The 17998-nt window shown below is 49.3% G+C and overlaps 2 protein-coding genes across 6 annotated transcripts in view; one reads left to right on the top strand and one right to left on the bottom strand.

The window, feature by feature from the left end:
- The first annotated feature begins 18 nt into the window (after nt 1–18).
- ZYX (zyxin) lies at nt 19–12028 on the top strand. Of its 4 annotated transcripts, none has more exons than XM_049824401.1 (10): nt 19–148; nt 3579–3839; nt 6856–7046; nt 8079–8171; nt 8461–8967; nt 9291–9432; nt 9517–9686; nt 9844–10022; nt 10305–10425; nt 10839–12028. In XM_049824401.1, exons 2-10 carry the CDS (start codon nt 3590–3592, stop codon nt 10947–10949), a joined length of 1764 nt encoding a protein of 587 aa, XP_049680358.1. In that variant the 5' UTR covers nt 19–148; nt 3579–3589; the 3' UTR covers nt 10950–12028. The 4 variants fall into 4 exon arrangements, with proteins under 4 accessions (XP_049680358.1, XP_049680361.1, XP_049680359.1 ...); XM_049824402.1 differs by lacking the exon at nt 19–148 and adding an exon at nt 1131–1214; XM_049824403.1 differs by lacking the exon at nt 19–148 and adding an exon at nt 2951–3163.
- A 3740-nt stretch (nt 12029–15768) lies between these two features.
- Nucleotides 15769–17998, bottom strand: part of EPHA1 (EPH receptor A1) — a 34767-nt gene continuing 32537 nt past the window's right edge. For both annotated transcript variants that reach the window (XM_049824375.1, XM_049824374.1), the window contains exons 17-18: nt 17678–17833; nt 15769–16806 (exon numbers count right to left, since the gene is read on the bottom strand). In XM_049824375.1, coding sequence (XP_049680332.1) covers nt 16728–16806; nt 17678–17833 — 235 coding nt within the window. In that variant the 3' untranslated portion in view covers nt 15769–16727. The remainder of the gene's footprint in view (nt 16807–17677; nt 17834–17998) is intronic.

The raw sequence follows: 17998 nt of genomic DNA on the forward strand, positions 1-17998 counted from the left end.
AGCTCCCCCCACCTTTTCATTTCTGCTGCCTTTTCCCCCGGCCAGGCGAGGCGGGCTGAGGCAGCCGGCCGTGCGGGGGCTGAGGAGCCCAGCCCCGCCATCTCCAGCCCCGGGGGGCGGCATTTCCCCCTCAGCCTCGTCCCCTGAGGTGAGTCTCTTCCCTTGTCTCAGCGAAAAAGCTTTTGTCTGTGGCCCTGGGGCTGGTATCGAGCGAGCGGGGGGTCTCCGGCCGCCCCCGCCAGGAGGGTCGGTCGCCTCTTGCGAAGTCTCTCGATTTGGGCTTGATTTACGGTGGGGGCTCGTGGGGTTTGGGGTGGGTTTTTGCCGTTCCGCAGAAGGGAGGTTCGCGTTTGTGTGTGTGGATGAGGTGGGTTTTCTTCCCTGCCGGTAGAAATGGAGGGGAGCTGAAGGCTCCTGTGTGGCTGGGGCGGCGGGGACGAGGGAGGGGGTGTTGCCGGGTTTTACTCGGGACAAGCTCTCTTTTGTGCGCCTACGGATGAGCGAGGCACCTACGGAGCCTTTTTCCAGATGTGCTTGAGAGGGAGGAATCTGGGGCTCTTTGTGCGTGAAACTTGTTTAATTTGTGAGTTTCTGCCTTTCTGGGAGTGCCCTGAGAAACCGAAGGCGCAAGTGCTTGCAAAGTCGTAGAACTTCTTAATGTTTTAAATATGTTTGCATAGCTTTTTGGAGTTTTTCCTTTTTTTTTTTTTTTTTTAATCCCCACACACACACACAACGAGGAGGTAAGCCCAGCATATGTGGGAGAAGTTTATAGCTCTGAATGCCCCCCTCCCCCAGCCCGCTTGTTTTGAGGCTCTACATTGCAGCTTGCATGGCTGATAGGACTTTGCTCTCTTTGAAGCTTTGTAACTTTGGGCCAGGCTGGGAGAACTTTCTGGAATTATTCTGTATGAGAAGATGAAAATAATCTTAACTCCTAAATCTGTTCACAGTCTGTATTTTCTGCTATAGTTCTCCCTCTGACCCTCCTCAGCTGGGGGGAAGAGCAGATGCGGTGTGTCAGACCACGGTGCTGGGCCAGCTTTTATGGGGGCTCCCTGTGTGCCTGGAGCCAAACTGCTTTCTACCAACAGAGATGAAAAATAACACTCAGCTCTCTGCTTCCTCAGGTTCCTCGTGCTTTTGCTACCTCGGGAAAGGAGCTGAACTTTTAAAAGTGGTGTCTTGAGGTCAAAGAACTGAAAGCTGTCTGGGTGCGTAAGAGGTGGCAGACCCACCATGGGACCTTCTGGGAGGTGACCCTGCTGCTGAGGGAGGTGTTGCTTGGTTCTGTCCTCCTACTTCTCCTTGCTCTCTGTTGGAGACAAAGTGTATGAGGCAACTAAGTATTCTGGCTGTGTCCTTTGGGGACATCTTTCTTCATAGCTCCACTTGAGTCATCCTAAATGCTGTTACAGCAGGCAGAAAAAATCTCTCCCCTCAGGAAAAATGTGAGGACTAGAAGGATTTGAGATTAGGTCTACTGGTGTGACACTCCCTCTCCAATAGCTTTTGCAAACAGTTAGTGCCACAGGACTCGCATCAGCTGTGTGTTTCTGGTAAGGCTTAGATGGTGTTGGCAGTGATGCAGGGCTGGGGGGGTGACTTGCCCCAAGGCCAGCCTTTCTCAGCCTGTTTGGTCAGTGTGGGGTGGACTGATAAACAGAAGTGAGGACGAGCAGGGGCAGCTGCTGGATGGAGACAGCCCTGAGCAGAAAGGGCCTTAAGTGTGACATAGCTTCCTGGGAAATGGGCTGCTTTGGGTTAAGGGAGATAGCAGCTGCTGGTAGCAAAGCCAGGACTTTTTTTGTGAAGCAGCCAATGTCCCAAGACTGTCTCTGTGTTGACTAACCCCGGTATGGATCATGATCGGAAGTGACGTTGTCACTGTGGCGTTCTGCTCATAATGCTGTTGCTTCTGGTGGAACCACTACCAAGGGGTTCATTACACCATGGTGAAACAGCAGAGCACGAGGTAGAAGTCTCCAAAGAAAGGCTGGAGGTCTTTTTAATAGCTTCTGTAGCTCGGTGGGAAGCTGCAGACTGGAGGGTGTTGGTCAGTCCCTTCTGACTTGACCCCTAACAATTCTTGAGGGATGGAGGACAGACCTTGCTAATTACTCTTCTGCCTTGGCCCTTTCCCACGCTGGATCATGTGGGAAATGCTCAGCACAGCTTTTTGGCTGCTGCTTCTTACCGTCGCAGCCTCTTCTTCCTTTTGAAAAGCCCAGAAGAGTTTGTCGAAGTGCATGCAACTCATTGGCCCTGCACAAAGGGAACAAAAAGTGGAGCAGCACGGACTTCACGTTTGTCTGTGTTGTCACGCGCTTGTGACCTGGGGAAGCTGTTAGAGGTTACTGTATCTTGCTGCGCTGCACCGAATGGTGGGAGCGCCTAGAAGGGGGCATGCGGGTCTTATCAGCAGCCACGGGTGAATTAGCGGGTGGGCGGATGTTTGTGGCACCGGGGCTGTCTGTCCCAGCAGCTGTTATTGTCCGTGTGAGAGACACCGGCAGCGTGGAGGGCCACCGACTGGAACATGCCAACTTGAACCGCTGGCACAGAGCCCCGGTGCTGGCGGAAGCACTATTGTGCTGGGGTGTTAGGAGGACTGTAGGCACGCCGGGCTTTCCAACAAAGCGTCTGGCTTCATGGAGGTTTCTAGCACGAATGAGGTTTGTGGCCTGGGTTGCAGGACCGAGGGAAACGCGGCTCTCCTCCTGAGGCAGAGCGGAGGGGGTCGGGCCTGCCCTCCGGCCGCAGCAGTGCTGGCTGCCGCCCCGGCACCCCACGGGGATGGGGGGCAGCGTGGGGAGGGGGGGTCCCGGTTGGTCTCCGGGGAGCCGGCCCTTCCCGGCGGGGGTGGGCAGCGGCGCAGCCGGGAGCCGTGCTCGGCCTCGCCGGGGGTGTGGGGGGGGCTGGACGGGGAGAAAGCGGGGGCCAGGGCCGGGAAGGAGGGGACTCTGCCCGGGGATGTGACACCAGGCAGCTCCTCAGCCGCCCTGTTGTTCTTCTGCTGCAGCTGAGCGCAGCCGGCACGCCAGGGCCTGGCGGTAAAGGATGGAGGATGCGGGGGTGTGCCAGGGTTGGGGGGGGCGGTGAAGGGCGACATTACCAGAGCTGTCACAGGCGGAGGTCAAGAGGAACCAGCTGGCCTTATCGGGTGAGTGGGGGAGAGGAAACACTAATTCCAGTTTTGGGAGAGGGGGTGCGGGGCACCCTCCTTAGGGTGTGCGGGGCGGGCGAAGCTGGCTCTGGTGCCCGCCGCTGCCCGCTCCAGCGGGCCTGCACGCAGGGTTCTCCTCCAGTGAAGAGATTGGTTTTCTCTGTGGCAAGAACCCCTCTGCGGTTAACGCCATACCGAGCTGATGCGGGGAAGTGTGCTGGCTCATTCGAGCTGTCTGCAGTTTCTGTTCCTCTGCTGATCCTGGAAGTACTCTGTGGTCTGCTCGCGCACCTCAGCCTCTGGCTGGACTTAAACTCCTGTATCCCTCTGTTTTACGTGTTTCCCTCTGTTAATTTCCCCTCTGGCCCAAGGCTGACTTCATATAGGTTTCCTCCCTCTTCTCTCCTGCCAGGTGCTGAGAAGATGGCCTCCCCGGGTGCCCCAGGGACCCGCATGACATCCACAGTCAGTATCAACATTTCTACCCCTTCCTTCTACAACCCGCAGAAGAAGTTTGCGCCTGTGGTCGCCCCTAAACCCAAGGTGAACCCCTTCAAGGCTGGGGGTGCGTCAGAGTCGTCGGTGCCCCCCCCTCCTGGAGCTGGCGCCCAGCGTGCTCAGATGGGGAAGGTGGGGGAGATTCCATCAACGTCTGTGTCCCTGCCGGCAGAAGGTAGGTGAGGGCTGGCATGGCAGATGCGAATATGCGTTTCTAAATTCTTGGGGTGTAAGGTCCGTAACTGGGCTAAACATGAGGACAAGGGCATCACTGCTCTAAGTGATGGATACTCTTGCTGTGGAGGCTGGGAGGTTCCAGAATGAGATAAAACGATTGTAAAGGGCTCTTAAAAGATGTAGTATCTCCATTAGGAAAGGAGGCGGGAAGGCAGTCCTGCATTATACTGATGCTGGAGGAATGCAATGGATTTTTGGTAGTATTCCCTGAGTGCATAATTGTGTAACTGCAGTCAGTTTCTGGCCAGCATGTCTGAGAGCAAGTATGTTGCAGGGAAGTTGACCCTAATGGTGATGAATCATGCTGTTCTCTTTCTTGTTGATTCATCTCGGCACAAGTTTGTTGTCTCTCACTGTAGAGACCCTTCTCCTGGACTCTGCGGTTGCCATCTTTGCTGCTGGAGGTGGAGAAGGAGAAATAATTGCATGAAAAAAATGGGGGAAGCAATCATAAACAGGAAGTGAGACTTAAGAGTTTCTATGGCTGGTAGAGTTTTATACTTTTTCCTAGTGGTTTGGGTTGGGTGTGTTTTCCTGTGCAGAGTGACTTCTTGTTTCAGTGTGGTTTTCTTTTTCTTTTTCTTTTTTTTTCTTTTTTTCTTTTTTTTATTTCCTGTGGTGGTGGGGTGGTTTTTTGTTTTGGTTTTTGTTGGTTGCTTGGTTTTGTGTCCTCTAAGAAGCAGAAGGTTCCTGGTTTTGTGGCTCCCTAGTTGGAATTGATTAGCATGGGGCCACTGGAAATTTCTCTATGGACCTTTTGCTAATGCTTGGTGCTGCATATTACCCCAAAACTCTATCCTCAGTCAGGACATGCATGTTCAGATAATGCTAACTGCTGATTTAAATTTCTTTCCTTTCACTGTCTGGCGTAGGCTGTGCAACACTGATGTTTTCTAGGTTAGCATGCTAAGTTAGTGGGCAGCTGACCTGACGGTAGGAAGGCTGGTCCTGTGCTCAGAGGAGATAAATTATTAAGCCATTTTTTCCATTTCTTGAGTCACAAGGGCTTCAGCATGTTGGTGCTTCTGTCTCCTAGAATTGTACCAGCTAACTCTGGTGGCCTTTTTCTCATACGTTGTTGGCTGGAATCTTGTGTTTGCAGTCCAAGGTTTTATCTTAGGCTTTATGATTTTCTGCTATAGTTGCGTGGATTAGGGATGTGCCTGTTGGAAGGTCTCAAACTGACACAAATAAATTACCTGAAGTACAAAAGTAGACAGATAGGTGTTAAAAATTATTTTTCAATACACAGTGTGAGTGGGAGACTGAGTATTGTTTGCTCGACTTCTCCCTTCCTTATAAAGCTTATTATGGAGGAACTAACTTGACAGAAAGATTAGCAAAAGAACCAGTTGGCTTAAGCTGCTGTGTCACCATCAGGTGAGGGCTGCCAGTGAGACACCTGAAGTACAGATGAACCACCAAACTCAGTCATGAGAGAAATGCATCTCTTCAGTTCTTCACTCCCTTTCTTATACACTCCCCACACAAACAGTAGTGTAACATAAAGCCATAGAAATTGGTCTCTTTGTCTTAAATAACAGGATGGCTAAGTTAGTATTGCTGTAGGGATGTTATATATAGTATTGATCATTGTATAAATCTGGTATAGTAACATTGTGGGGAACTTTTTTGTTTGTATGAGTAATTCATAAAACAGGCTTTTTATGAAACAATGTGACAGCAGATCAAGGCTTAATTTCTGCAGTATTCTTTATCATTTCAGTAAACCAAAAGACAAGCGTATATAAGCTTGATCCCAAACTGTAGTTTCAGAGAAAAAATACCAGCCTAGTATTACTTCCCCATCCAAGCAGAATTTCTGTGGCACAAGAAGGCTTGGAAGAGGTGCTGCATACCAGTGCAGTTTATGCATTCCACTGACTAATAAGATTTCGGCTTTCATTTTCTGAAAGGGCAGTATCGTCTGCCTTGGGTTGCAGATGAGAAGTCCTTATAAAGTCTGTTGAGAACAGCTGGGTATAAAGATGAGACAATTCGATTACTCATGTTAAAAGTTGCACATGGAGTAGCAGGAGTGAAACACGTGGTCTTTCACCTTGCTGCTGGTTAGGGCTAGCTAGGAAGAGAGGTGGGTGCCCAGAAGAAGGGATGTGGAAGTTATGCCTCTCGCCTCCTCTTCAGTGTTCTTTGCTGCTTGGATGATAAGAGGACAACTTCTATACATGGTGAAGGGAGGAGGATTCATGTTAATTTGACTGTTGTTATAGAAGATGTCTCTTTTTTGGCCTGTTCCATATCTTCAGCAAATATCAATAGGTGGTAGCAATGGGGTTTTCTTCTAGGAGATTGAGGCACTCTGGTGCTTTTCAGCCTGCTTAAAAGGGTTCTGGAAAATTTCTCATGTCCTAATCTGTGTTGGTACAGGGACATTTTAGGAAAGGAAGGCTGTTTTCATCTCCCAGAAAAATAAAGCATTTTCAGTGATTCCTCATATGCGTAAGGGGTAGTTGGTCTGACTTGCTTTTTTTCCCCCTATTTGTTTCTTGTAGCACTTACTAGCCAAATGTGAGGTGCCAGCTTATTGTCCTGTAATAATGCAGGCTCTTCAGGGTCCTGGGTTGTCCACTGGCATTCCTTCTAATGCTGCTCAGTATTCAGCAATCTGAGCCAGTTACTGGCAAGAGAAGCATATGCTAGGGACCAAAGAATGAGAGGAGGAGTGGGAAAGGGCATAGTAAGACATGTGTCTCAGTTATACAATAACTATTCCCAGTGACTGATTGCAGTAGCTACTGAGGAAAGTTTGTATGATGGCAAATAGCTTTGGACAAGGTGAAAGCCAGCCTGTGGAGTTCAGTTGTCCTTCATAGGTGCTGGGGTCCCCTGGGTACTGGGAAACTACTTGCTGTAGTAAGACCCCTCCTGGGGTTTGTACTGGCTAAGAGTAAGAAATGATCCAAACTTGCTTTTATTCTCATTCTTCCCCATAGAGCTGCCACTGCCACCTCCTCCCCCACCTGGAGAGGAGGCAAGTTTCTCCGCAAACTGTGCTTTTCCCCCACCCCCACCACCCTTTGAAGAGCCTTTTCCACCAGCCCCAGAAGAAGTTTTTCCTTCTCCTCCTCCTCCTCCTCCACCGATGTTTGATGAAGGGCCTGTGAGCAAGGTACCTGCCCCTCAGGTGAGTGAGGTCAAGGGAGGTATAGTTGCTTGTGATGCTCTGTGAGTTGGGACAGCTTCTCGCTACTCTCTGAACTTGGCAGCAGGAAGCCCCAAGATCTGGGAAAGCAGAAAATGCTACCACCCCATGGACCAGCATAGGTTAGGGTCAACTGGCTGGGCTGCAGCTCTGCAGATGAAGGACCTGGGGTTCCTGGTGGACAGTGAGTTGAAAGTGAGCCAGCAATGCACCCTTGTGGCAATAAAGGCCAACCACATGCTGGGCTACATTCGTGAGTGTAGTCAGCAGGACAAGGACAGTGATTATTTCTCTCTTTGGTGCTAGTGAGGCTGCATCTTGGAGGACTGTTTCCAGTTGGGCTCCACGGTATAATAACCCCAGAGGAATATTGAACTAGATGCAATCCAGCAAAGGGTCATAGTGATCATTGGGGGTTGAAGTAAGAGATGCGAGAGCTGGGTTTGTTCAGCCTGCAGAAGCGGAGGCCAAGGCAGGGATCTAACTGCAGTCTGCAATACCTAAAGAAGGGCTGGAGAGAAGACAGATTCTTCTTACTGGGGCACAACAAGAGACAATGGACACAAGTTGCGGCAACGGAAATTCCCGTTGGACAGAAGAAAACCCTGTTACCCTCCAAGGGTGGCTCAACATTGGCACAGGTGCCCAGAGAGGCTGGGGAATCTGCATCCTTGGGGATGGTCAGAAATCACCTTGACAAGGCCCTGAGCAACCTGTTCTAGCTTGGGAGTTAGCCCTGCTGTGAGCAGGGTGTTGGACTAGAGATCTCCAGATGTCTTTTCCCACCTAAATCTCTCTGTGAGTTTCTCTGGGCTGTCCATTTTCCCACTGTTTGTAGACCTTGGAGACTGTGCCCTGTTCATCTTCACCAGCTTGCTATCTACTCAAAGCAAGGAGCAGATCTGTACCACAGTCCAAAGTGTCAAAATCTGCTATTGTAAGGGGATACACCTGGTTCTCTGGCTGTTCCTGTAATGTGCTCTGCTCCCTCTTTCCTCGTGGATGGTGGTATAGGTACGTGGCAAGATGAGCAGCATTGATCTTGAGATTGACTCACTGTCCGTAATGTTGGATGACATGGAGAAGAATGACCCCTTCAAATCCCGGGTGAGCTCTCCAGAATGTCACAAGTGGAAGGCGAGATGACTGGTTTGCTGAATGGAGGGAATGAGAAGGGTGCTACTGAAGATTAAAATGTCTGGATAAAGCATAGCGCAGAAGTGAAGGACCAGAAAGCATAGATCTTGCCGCTTGTCAGGACTGCTAAATATGTAATAGTGTGGGAACTCTTAGTGTTGTGGGTCTGGGATTGCTGCTGACTTACAACTATAGACAGGGTATTTTCTCTTCCACCTTGCTGACAACTGCCTGATAACTCTGATGCTTCCCTTTACAGGTATCTCCAGGATCCACAGGTTCTCTGGAGAAACCATTGGCCCCAAAAGCCCCTGTGGAAATACCATCTGCACTCAGAGATACTCCTCATTCCTTTCCTTCCAAGTTCACTCCAAAGCCAAGTGGAAGCTTACCTTTCAAGCCCCCTGGAGTGGATTTGACCCCTTCCCCAACCCCATGGGCAGCCCCACAGCAACGCAAGGAGCCCCTAGCACCAGTCCCTCCACCCCCTTCTCTCCCTTCTGCTCAGCCTACCCCTAAATTCACCCCACCCCCTGTTGCTGGCTCTCCTAAGTCTGGGTCCAAATCAGGTGCCAATGTTCCCACGGCTCCCTCAAACTCTGCAAGATATCCTACCTCCCTTCAGACTCAGTTCACAGCCCCTTCACCTTCAGGTCCCTCCTCTCGGCCACAGCCTCCCAATTTCACCTATGCCCAGCAGAGGGAGAGACCCCAAGTGCAGGAGAAGCCACGTCCCACAGAACAACCTGCTGCTGCAAAAGACATGGTAAGGGTTAGAGCCATGGGACCAGCGTCTTTGAACAGGCACAGCAGCACTGGGAGTGAAATTGGAGGATGAGGAGGGAGGGTCTGGCCCAGGCTAGGGGAAGCTGTTAGGCATCTGAAAGAGAGATGTAACTAGAGACAGTGGTGGAGAGGAGTAGGACTTCATGTAAAGGTGGAAGGAAGCAAGCACAGTGGATGGCAGATTGTTCCCTAGAGAGAGACAGATGAGAAGTAAAGGCAAGAGACGTAGGTTTATTAGGGACAGGGTGGGAAGGAGTCTGTCTATATGTGTCCTTTGCGATTGAATGTTTCCTCTTCCTGCAGCATAGACCTGCAGGCTCCAGTGCAGATCCACCTAGGGGAAGTTCCTGTCTGACCATGAAGGAGGTAGAAGAGCTGGAGATGTTGACCCAGAAACTAATGAAGGATATGGAGCATCCACCCCCAGCAGAGGCTGCTACTTCTGGTGCGTTCCCTCAGTGGACAGCAGTACGACTAAGACTGTTGTGGGGTTTCGTCTCTCCTAATCCCTTTCTTCTTCCATTGACAGAGCTCTGTGGCTTCTGCCGGAAGCCCCTGTCACGAACCCAGCCAGCTGTGAGAGCCCTGGACTGTCTCTTCCACGTGGAATGCTTCACCTGCTTCAAATGTGAGAAGCAGCTGCAGGGGCAGCAGTTCTACAACGTGGATGAGAAGCCCTTCTGCGAGGACTGCTATGCTGTGAGTCACTGGGATAAAAGCTGCTGGAGAGAGCTGAGCTTGTTGTGGTTGCGCTCTCTTGCTTTTCTTTCTGCCTTCCGTCTTGCCTGTCTGTGGTGTAGCCTCCCAGGGGTGGAGGATTGGATTAATGTGTCTTACTTGTTTCCTTTGGGCTTAGGGGACCTTGGAAAAGTGCAGTGTCTGCAAACAGACCATCACAGACCGGATGCTGAAGGCCACTGGTAACTCATACCATCCCCAGTGCTTCACCTGTGTGATGTGCCATACCCCTCTGGAGGGGGCTTCTTTTATTGTGGACCAGGCCAACCAGCCTCACTGTGTGGATGACTACCACAGGTATGGAGAGAGCACGTGCATGTGGTGTCTGACAGAAGTCATGTTGCCTCGCACCTGTTTAATTTTGCTGCAGTGTGGGGTTGGGTTGCCCATGTGATCTGTTGGACATGAAGTTAAAAATGAGTCAGCAATGTACCTCGTAGCAATTAAGGACTTTTCCCACCTAAACTTCTTTGTGATTTATTATTCCTCTGCTGCTAATACTATTGTACAGCAGTGAGAAACTTACATCAAATGTTGCCACGGTGGTCATGGTCTCCTCCGTATTTTTGTGTGTTGCAGGAAGTATGCTCCACGCTGCTCAGTCTGTAGTGAGCCTATCATGCCAGAGCCTGGAAAGGATGAGACAGTGCGTGTGGTGGCACTGGAGAAAAATTTCCACATGAAATGTTACAAGTGTGAGGTAAGCCTGGTGGCCCCACTCCTCCCATCTCTCCCATCCCTGTCATCAGCAACTGGGCACCTTTGTTGTCTATCCTGACCAACCACTAAGGTTGTTTTGAATGAATCTGGAGCATTTTGAAGCAGGTTCAGAAAACGATTAGACATTCACAGACCACAAGCCCATGAACAATGACTATGCAGGGTTGTAGTCTCTAACATCCCTAATACAGCAGCTGTGTATACTGGGGGAGCATGCTGGGATCACAGAAGGGGCTTGCTCTTCCCTCAAAATAGTATCTCCCATTAGCACCACAGAGCGGTGGTCTGTGAACCATCATCCTGATGCAGTGGGGCATTTCTCACTTCCTTGAATGCGTTTACCCTGCTGTTGGCTGTCATTGAGCTCCCTCGCTCTTTTCTTTCCCTGTTTAGGACTGTGGGAAGCCCTTGTCCATTGAAGCAGACGAGAATGGGTGCTTTCCACTGGATGGGCATGTGCTGTGCATCAAATGTCACACTGTTCGTGCCAAAACAGCACGCTGAGGAGCTTGGAGTGGGCATACCCTTGAGACCCCTGCACTCAATACTCTTCCCCTCCCCGCCATTGTCCTACCCCCCTGCCTGACAAGGCAGATTGCTTCCAATGGAGACTATGCCAGCACAGTTCCTTACTCATGTAGGATTCACCGCTCCTAGACTTCACTCTGCACGCCCACCAAGAAAAGACCTCTTCTCCTGTTGCCACTTCCTGGCCACAGTGCATTCCAGGTTGGGGGCTGTGATGAAGGTGAGTGCACAATCTCTGTTCCCTCAAGACTGGAGGAGAAGGACCAGACCTCCACCACCGCCTGGTGGAAGTAGCAAGAACGACCTGGTGGCAGGTGCTGGGAAGGGCTGAGCATTCTGTTCCACGGAGCCAAGAACGGTGATTTGACATTGGAAGGTAGAAGCCTCCATCTCGGCACCACTTCTGTCTTTGATTTTATTTTTTTCTTATGCCACCTCATTATCAGGATGTCTTCCCCTGCCCCCTCCCTCACTCCTGGGTTAGAGTGTGGAGGCAGAACATATTGGGAATCTCTGTTATTGTTGCTGGAAAAAGCTAACCTACTATAGCTTTTCTGTCTCTAATGGATTTTACTGGCTAACTGTCTTGTCACTTTTTTTTTCCTTAGCCAGATTAAACTGGCAATGTTTGGAATCCTACTCTGTTTCTGAGTTTGGAAACTTTTTTTAAAAGTCTTTTTCCCTCCCTGAAATGAATTGTTGCCCAGTGTGGTTTCTGGACAGCCAGGCTGGGCACCAGAGTAGCAGAGCAGTCCAAAGAATGCATGTTTACAAATAAAGACCGTCATAAGGACGGGCAGCACATGGTGAGGAGGCGTCTCAGTGCGTGGATGAGGATTCAGCAGACTGAGGAACGTCTCCCCGTTCTGGTAGGGATTCTTTCACTGCTGTCAGTGAAAGCTGCAGTGTAATTGCAATGTACTGTTTGGCTCTAAGTGTTACTGCACTGAGCCCCATTTCCTGGACTAGAAACTCTCAAACTGAACAAACCCTTTGAATAACTACACTGTCCAACCACTGTATGCATTCAATAAAATGTGGGGTTTTTCCATTAACATATGTCTCCTGTATTTGTTCAACTACCCATGAGAATTGCTGTCTTGAGCAGTAGGGAATGTATAGTTGCTATTCCACCTAGACTCTGGAGATGAGGAGTCTGAAAATGGCCTGTCCACCTCTTGGTCTCCTTTTCAAACTGTTTAGTTTCCTACTTTTCTGTGCCTGAAGAGTAGCTCTCATTTAAAGCAGTGGAAGGCTGCATTTCAGTACAGCAAGATTGTAGTCTGCTTGATGTGTCACTGGGAGGTGAGTTATTACAATCCACTTGCATCAGACTGGAATAAAGTGGTCAATTTGCTTGCTTTGCCTTAACTATTGCTACTCGGAAAGTGTTTGTGCTTGGTGTTTATGGTTTTAAGCATGATACTGTCTTGGTCACTGCAGGTGAAACTCTTCTATGTGGTAAGCATCAATGCTTCTACACTTCAAAGACACGAAACCTACTCTTGTTCTCTTGCCAGTTTTGGGGTAATCTTTAATGACTCCTTGCAAATTGATCTAGTAAATGCTTTGAGGTTTCCTATAGGATGAGAGAATAAACAAATTGTACATTTGCTTTCTTTTTTATCTGAGTTCTTGCTGGTTTGTAGGCATTGTTTTGAGTGGTCGTTTCTAGATTATGTGATTAAAAGCTCATGCCCACAAACACCAAGGAGCACAGAGGAGAGAAACAGTGACGGGAGAGAAGGGCTCTACCCCAGCTCCTCGCAGAGCTATCAGAGGACTAGAACCCTGGTTTCCTGGGTATGGAACCTGTCCAGTGGAGTCAATGGGAAGGGCTCTCTGGATCACCTTGTGGATTACATGGAGGTTAGTCCCTCTGAGGGGCATGGGGTGCAGGGGAAGAGCATTTGGGGACTGTACAATGCTTGTTATGGGATGTGTAGGGCCAGAATCAAAGGCAGGGAAAGGGAGTGATGGAGGAGAGGAAGCAGCGTGGGCAAGCTGAGGGGAAAAGGGCACAGAAGGGGCTGGCTGCACGTACGCAGCACACTTGTCTGGCCATGCCCTGTGTGTCATCAGTGCAGTCTGTCCTGCCTTCTTACCTTCTTACTAAACTTTTTTTTTTTTCTCCTCCCCTGTACGAAGGGACTCTGTTCAGTGCATGTGGAGGTTTAAGTGCCAGCAATTGGGAATACCTAACTGCGTCCATGTTGTGTGGGTGTGTATGTCCCTGTGTAATGCCTAGCAAAAATCGAGTAGCTGGTGAGTTTGTAGGGTAAGAGACTTGAGAGCCATGAGTTGGCATGGCTGCAAGACTGGCCAGGTGCTGGAAGGGCCAGTCTGAGAGTCAGCTGTTAGAGCTCCCAGGAGGTCCAAGCCAGCTACTCTCGGGTCTGGAAGTCAGCTACTGGTAAGCCTGAACCAGCTACCAGAGAACAGTTTGCACCCATGTGTAAGGTGCCTGGGAAACCAGCCCATCCTGGGCCAGCTGCTGGGTAGAGCCAATCTCTACGGCTAATTAGTGGAGGGCTCCTGTGTGTTTGTGTGCGTGCATGTGAGGGGGCTGAGTGGCCACCACTGGAGCGGGGCTGCAGGCCTTCAGGACTTGCTGGCACCAGGACATGCAGCTGAGGAGACCCGCTCAGGCTCCAGCTGGTGGAGCCAGCTACTGGATAGCTGGTCTTAGGTACTAGAGGGATCCATAGTATGTATGTATGTATTTCCTACTAACAGGTTCATCCTGATCAGCCAGAGAAGGGAATGGGATCAGGCTGTTTGTGCTGTGCTTGCATGACTGCTGTTCTCTGCCTCAGGCCATTCATGTACAGTGTGTGTGTGCATATATATATATATATATATATACATGCACGTATTATATACATGTGTATTTTGTGTGTATGGGTGCCTATGGGAATACATGCTCAGGCTTGCTACTGGCTGTACCTGAGGACATGGAACTGAGCAGCTTCTTCTCTATCAGGCCAGCTGATTCAGCAGCTCCTAACAGCTGAAGTTGGAAGCAACCTCCCTGCTCAGAGCAGGGTCAGCCAGAGCAGGTTGCTCAGGAATGTACCCTGTCAGTTTTTTAATACCTCCAAGGACAAGAACTCCACAACCTCCCAGGTAAGCTGTTCCAGTGTTTAACAACTCACGCAGTAAGTCTTTTTCTTGCCTTCAGATGGAATTTATTGTATTTTGATGTGTTCCCACTGTTTCTCCTTTCACTGGATACCACTGAGGAGAGTGCAGCTCCTTCTTCTTCACTCCCTCCCATCAGGTATTTATACACAATGGTAAGAGCCACCCAAACTTCCTCACCTCGAGGCTGAACAGTCCCAGCTCTCAGCCTCTCCTCATATGTCAGATGCTCTAATCCTTTCAAAAATCATAGTAGTCTTTCACTGGACTTGCTCCAGTAAGTCCATATTCTTCTTGGGACTGGGGAGCCCAAAACTGGACACAATGCTCTAATGTCTAACCAGTGCTGAATAGAGGAGAAGAACTGCCTCTCTCCAGCTGCTTGTGATGCATTTGCTAATGTAGCCCAGATAGGGTTGGTCGCCTTTGCTACAAGGGCGCATTACTGGCTCAGGCGCAACTTGCTGTTCACTATGACCTGCAAGTCCTTTCTGACAAAGCTGCTTTCCAGCCAGTCAGGCCCCAGTGTGTACTGGTGCATGGGGCTATTCCTCTCTAGTTGCAGGGCTCTGCATTTGCCTTTGTTCAGCTTCATCAGTCTTCTCTCTTCCCATTTCTCCTGTCCCTCTGAATGGCAGCACATCTATCTGATGTATCAACCACTCCCAATTTTCTATCTTCTGCAAGGATAGGCTAAAGTTTACATATGCATGACACAAGCTCATCATCTTGTCAGCCTCACGAGGGCTTATCTTCTAGCCTGGATATCTACCATGTAGCAACTTTATTTATTATCTGTACTTCATGCTAAAGACACCTATTACTAAGAGTGATATACTAACAAGACTCACAGTAAGAGCTTATCTTGTCAGCTGTCTCCCTTACTACAGTTGCAGTGACTTGAGTAACTGAGGTACCTGTATACTACGGTTCCTTGTGTATACTCTGCTGCTTTTCATGTTGAATAGAAACTTCTTGCTTTAAGTTGCAGTTCTTTAGCTCTCTGCTACTTAACCCTTCTGTCATTTATCATTAAGCAAGACCTTCCCAGGAGAGTTAATTTGTAGCCTGAAGAATTTGGAGCATTATACAATTATGGAAACACTAATAGCTATCTACAGCAAGTTAACCGATTGCTGAATAGCTAGCACTCACCTTCTTCACCAACCTAGACTTAGCTCAAGCACTGAAAAATAAATCTTGAAGTGACTATTCTTCCCAGGTTAGGAGAAAGTCTTAGGAACAAGAGAGTGGGATTCCCACCCCCCCACCCCCGCCCCGCCCCAGGCAGCCTATTCTGCAGGAGAAGGAAGTACTACTCACATGTATTTCATCAAACTCCAGCAGTAGCTTCCAATACTTCTCGTCGTTTAGGAATAAATACAGGAGCAGTAAAAATATGGACTTTGCTGATGGATGGATACAGCTGTAACTGGGTCTAGAGGAAAGAAGTCTGAAGTGACCAGCTGTGTATGTATCCTTTAACCCTAACACAACTGCATTTCCACATGAAATTTCAGTTAAATGGACAAAGACCATTGGCTGAAGCAACTAAATGTGGATGTAAGGACCATGCTGGAATTTACAATACATATGCTGAAGGTTCCAGTCATGTTTGAAATAAACCAAAGAACTCCAACACAGCCTGCTCTGCCACAGGTTTATTTACAAAATATTATTTACAGTTGATAACTGTCTTGACCTGATAAATAATAACATTTCCTCCACAGAGAAGGAATAAGACAGACCACCTACACATTTTTCTGTTACAAATACCCTATCCAGCCAACAAGACTATTCTCTGTTTTAAAAAGGGGCAGAGAAAAATGAGTACCTAAAGGGTTTGCTGTCCCTGGCACAAGTAAAGATATTAAGCAGGTTAGAGAGATGTAAATCTCCCCGCTGAACTGTGCATGTGCAAAACAGCAACATGCTGAGGTTACATGATCATGCAAGAGGCAGCAGCGTGTGCTGCTACTCCCAGCTTCTCCTCCAAAGAAAGAAGTACACCATGAGTTAGTGTTTAAGGCAAGAATAGCTGAATTAAAGAAACATACCCCTTACCAGCAGCCTTGTGAAAGACTGAATGGTTTGTTCCTGTTGTAAAATAAGCAAGACAGAAGGCTGCTGAAGTGAGAAGGGATGTATGCCAGGGAGGGAATGGGCCCAATCCCTACATGCCTGTGTCCTTGTGCGTGTTCCCTGAATGTCCCAGTCTATCCGAACCCTCATCTCCAATCTTAAAACATTACCCACCAACCCCCAACCTCCTCTGTAGGTATCCTTGTGTTTCCATGTCATATACTGAGGGTCTGAAACTCCAGTATGTGGACTACAGGGATTACTTGGTGCCGCACGGAACAGGCTACAGAAGACAGGGGTGAGAACAGTTTCTAAGACCAGTGCTCTGAAACGTACTGATGGCTGCTGTAGAGCTAAAGCAAGGGGGAACAGAAATGAGAGCAGGTGGTGCTGCCTCATGAGCCTTTTCAGTTCTGGCTGTTTTGCTCTGCTTGGCCCAGTCACTCATTTGGAAGCAATTGCCATAGGAATGATTCCAAGTGATATCTGGTAAGAACGGGCATTTAGCAGGCTTAAGCGAGCAATGACTGATCACTCCTTAAAGCCTTGGATGCTACACAGGATCCTCTTCTGGTGGCCTGGAAGTGACACTCCCATCTGTTTCAAGTCCCTGAAGGAAATGGGAAAAGAAAGGAAAAAAAATTACTTGCTGTTCTTGTTCCTTGGGGACCGGGATGTGGGTAAGGGCAGAAACAGTTATCAAAGCATTAGTTCAGAAAGCTTCCTTTCCCTCAGTGCCTCCTCCTATGCCTACCTTTTCTCTAGAGAAAAGAAACTTCTAGATGTTCCTGCCCTTCCCCAGCTACCTCTGCCCACCCAGTCAACTGGCTTCTCCCACCTCATGCCTAGGCCTGTGCTCCCATTAAATCAGGACTCTGTCCATGTCAGCTTGTGATAGGGGCCACGGCTCAACCCTTTAGGAGGTCTGTCCCTGCTCATTTGCTTTATAGCCAGCTCCAGCCAGGGCAGTTACATATGTCCCTGACCCTACAATGGAACACAGCTGGGTTGGTAAAGCATCCGAGTCCTTCTAAGGAGCCCAGAAGGACTTTGCTCTATGATAGAACAGTGCCTGGCTGATGGGGGAGGGAGGGATAGCACTAGCCCATGTGGAGTTCAAGGCAAGAAAATTATCTTATAAACTCCTGCAAGGGTGGGGAGATGGTCAGGTTAGAGAACTGTCTGCCGCCTATTGCTTCCCTTTGCTGTTTGTGTCTGATGTGAGTTCAGAGCAACACAGGCCCCTGAAGAGCCTCAAGCATGGACAGTTAGGGAATTAGTCTCACAGTTTGGGCTGATCCCAATTCTTCTGGGTTGATTCTTCCCTTTTAGGGCAAGAAGCCAGTCCACTTCCATGTAACTGTATAGAGAAGGACGGAGAGAAGCCTTCCAAGTAAATAGAAGTGCCTGGTCAGATAGCACCGACACGGCTACTAGTAGCATAGCCTGGGGTGCCCTGGGGGAGCTTATCCTGCCCTTACTCAGCAGTGAGCTCCAGAATGGACTCCATGGTGTCCAGGCCGGCAGTGCGGAAGTTGGAGATGTAGCGCTTCATCCGAATGGATTCCAGCCACTCGGGGATGGATCGATAGGGGATCCCATCAGATCCACTGCAGCTGGGGAGCCGGAGCGTTACCCTAAAAGATAGATAAAACCCTCATTAGCCTTGCAAATACCTTAAATGGCCAGTACTATGAGACGGCAGCAAAAGGGCAAGCACCCCCTGCCAGGGCTAGGCCCACTTATCTGCTCTCTGCAGAGCGAGGTCAGACTGCCCAGGCCAATGGCTGTGTCCTCCGTCA

The sequence above is a fragment of the Accipiter gentilis genome, chromosome 21, assembly GCF_929443795.1.
Source record: "Accipiter gentilis chromosome 21, bAccGen1.1, whole genome shotgun sequence".
NCBI classification, from domain to species: domain Eukaryota; kingdom Metazoa; phylum Chordata; class Aves; order Accipitriformes; family Accipitridae; genus Astur; species Astur gentilis.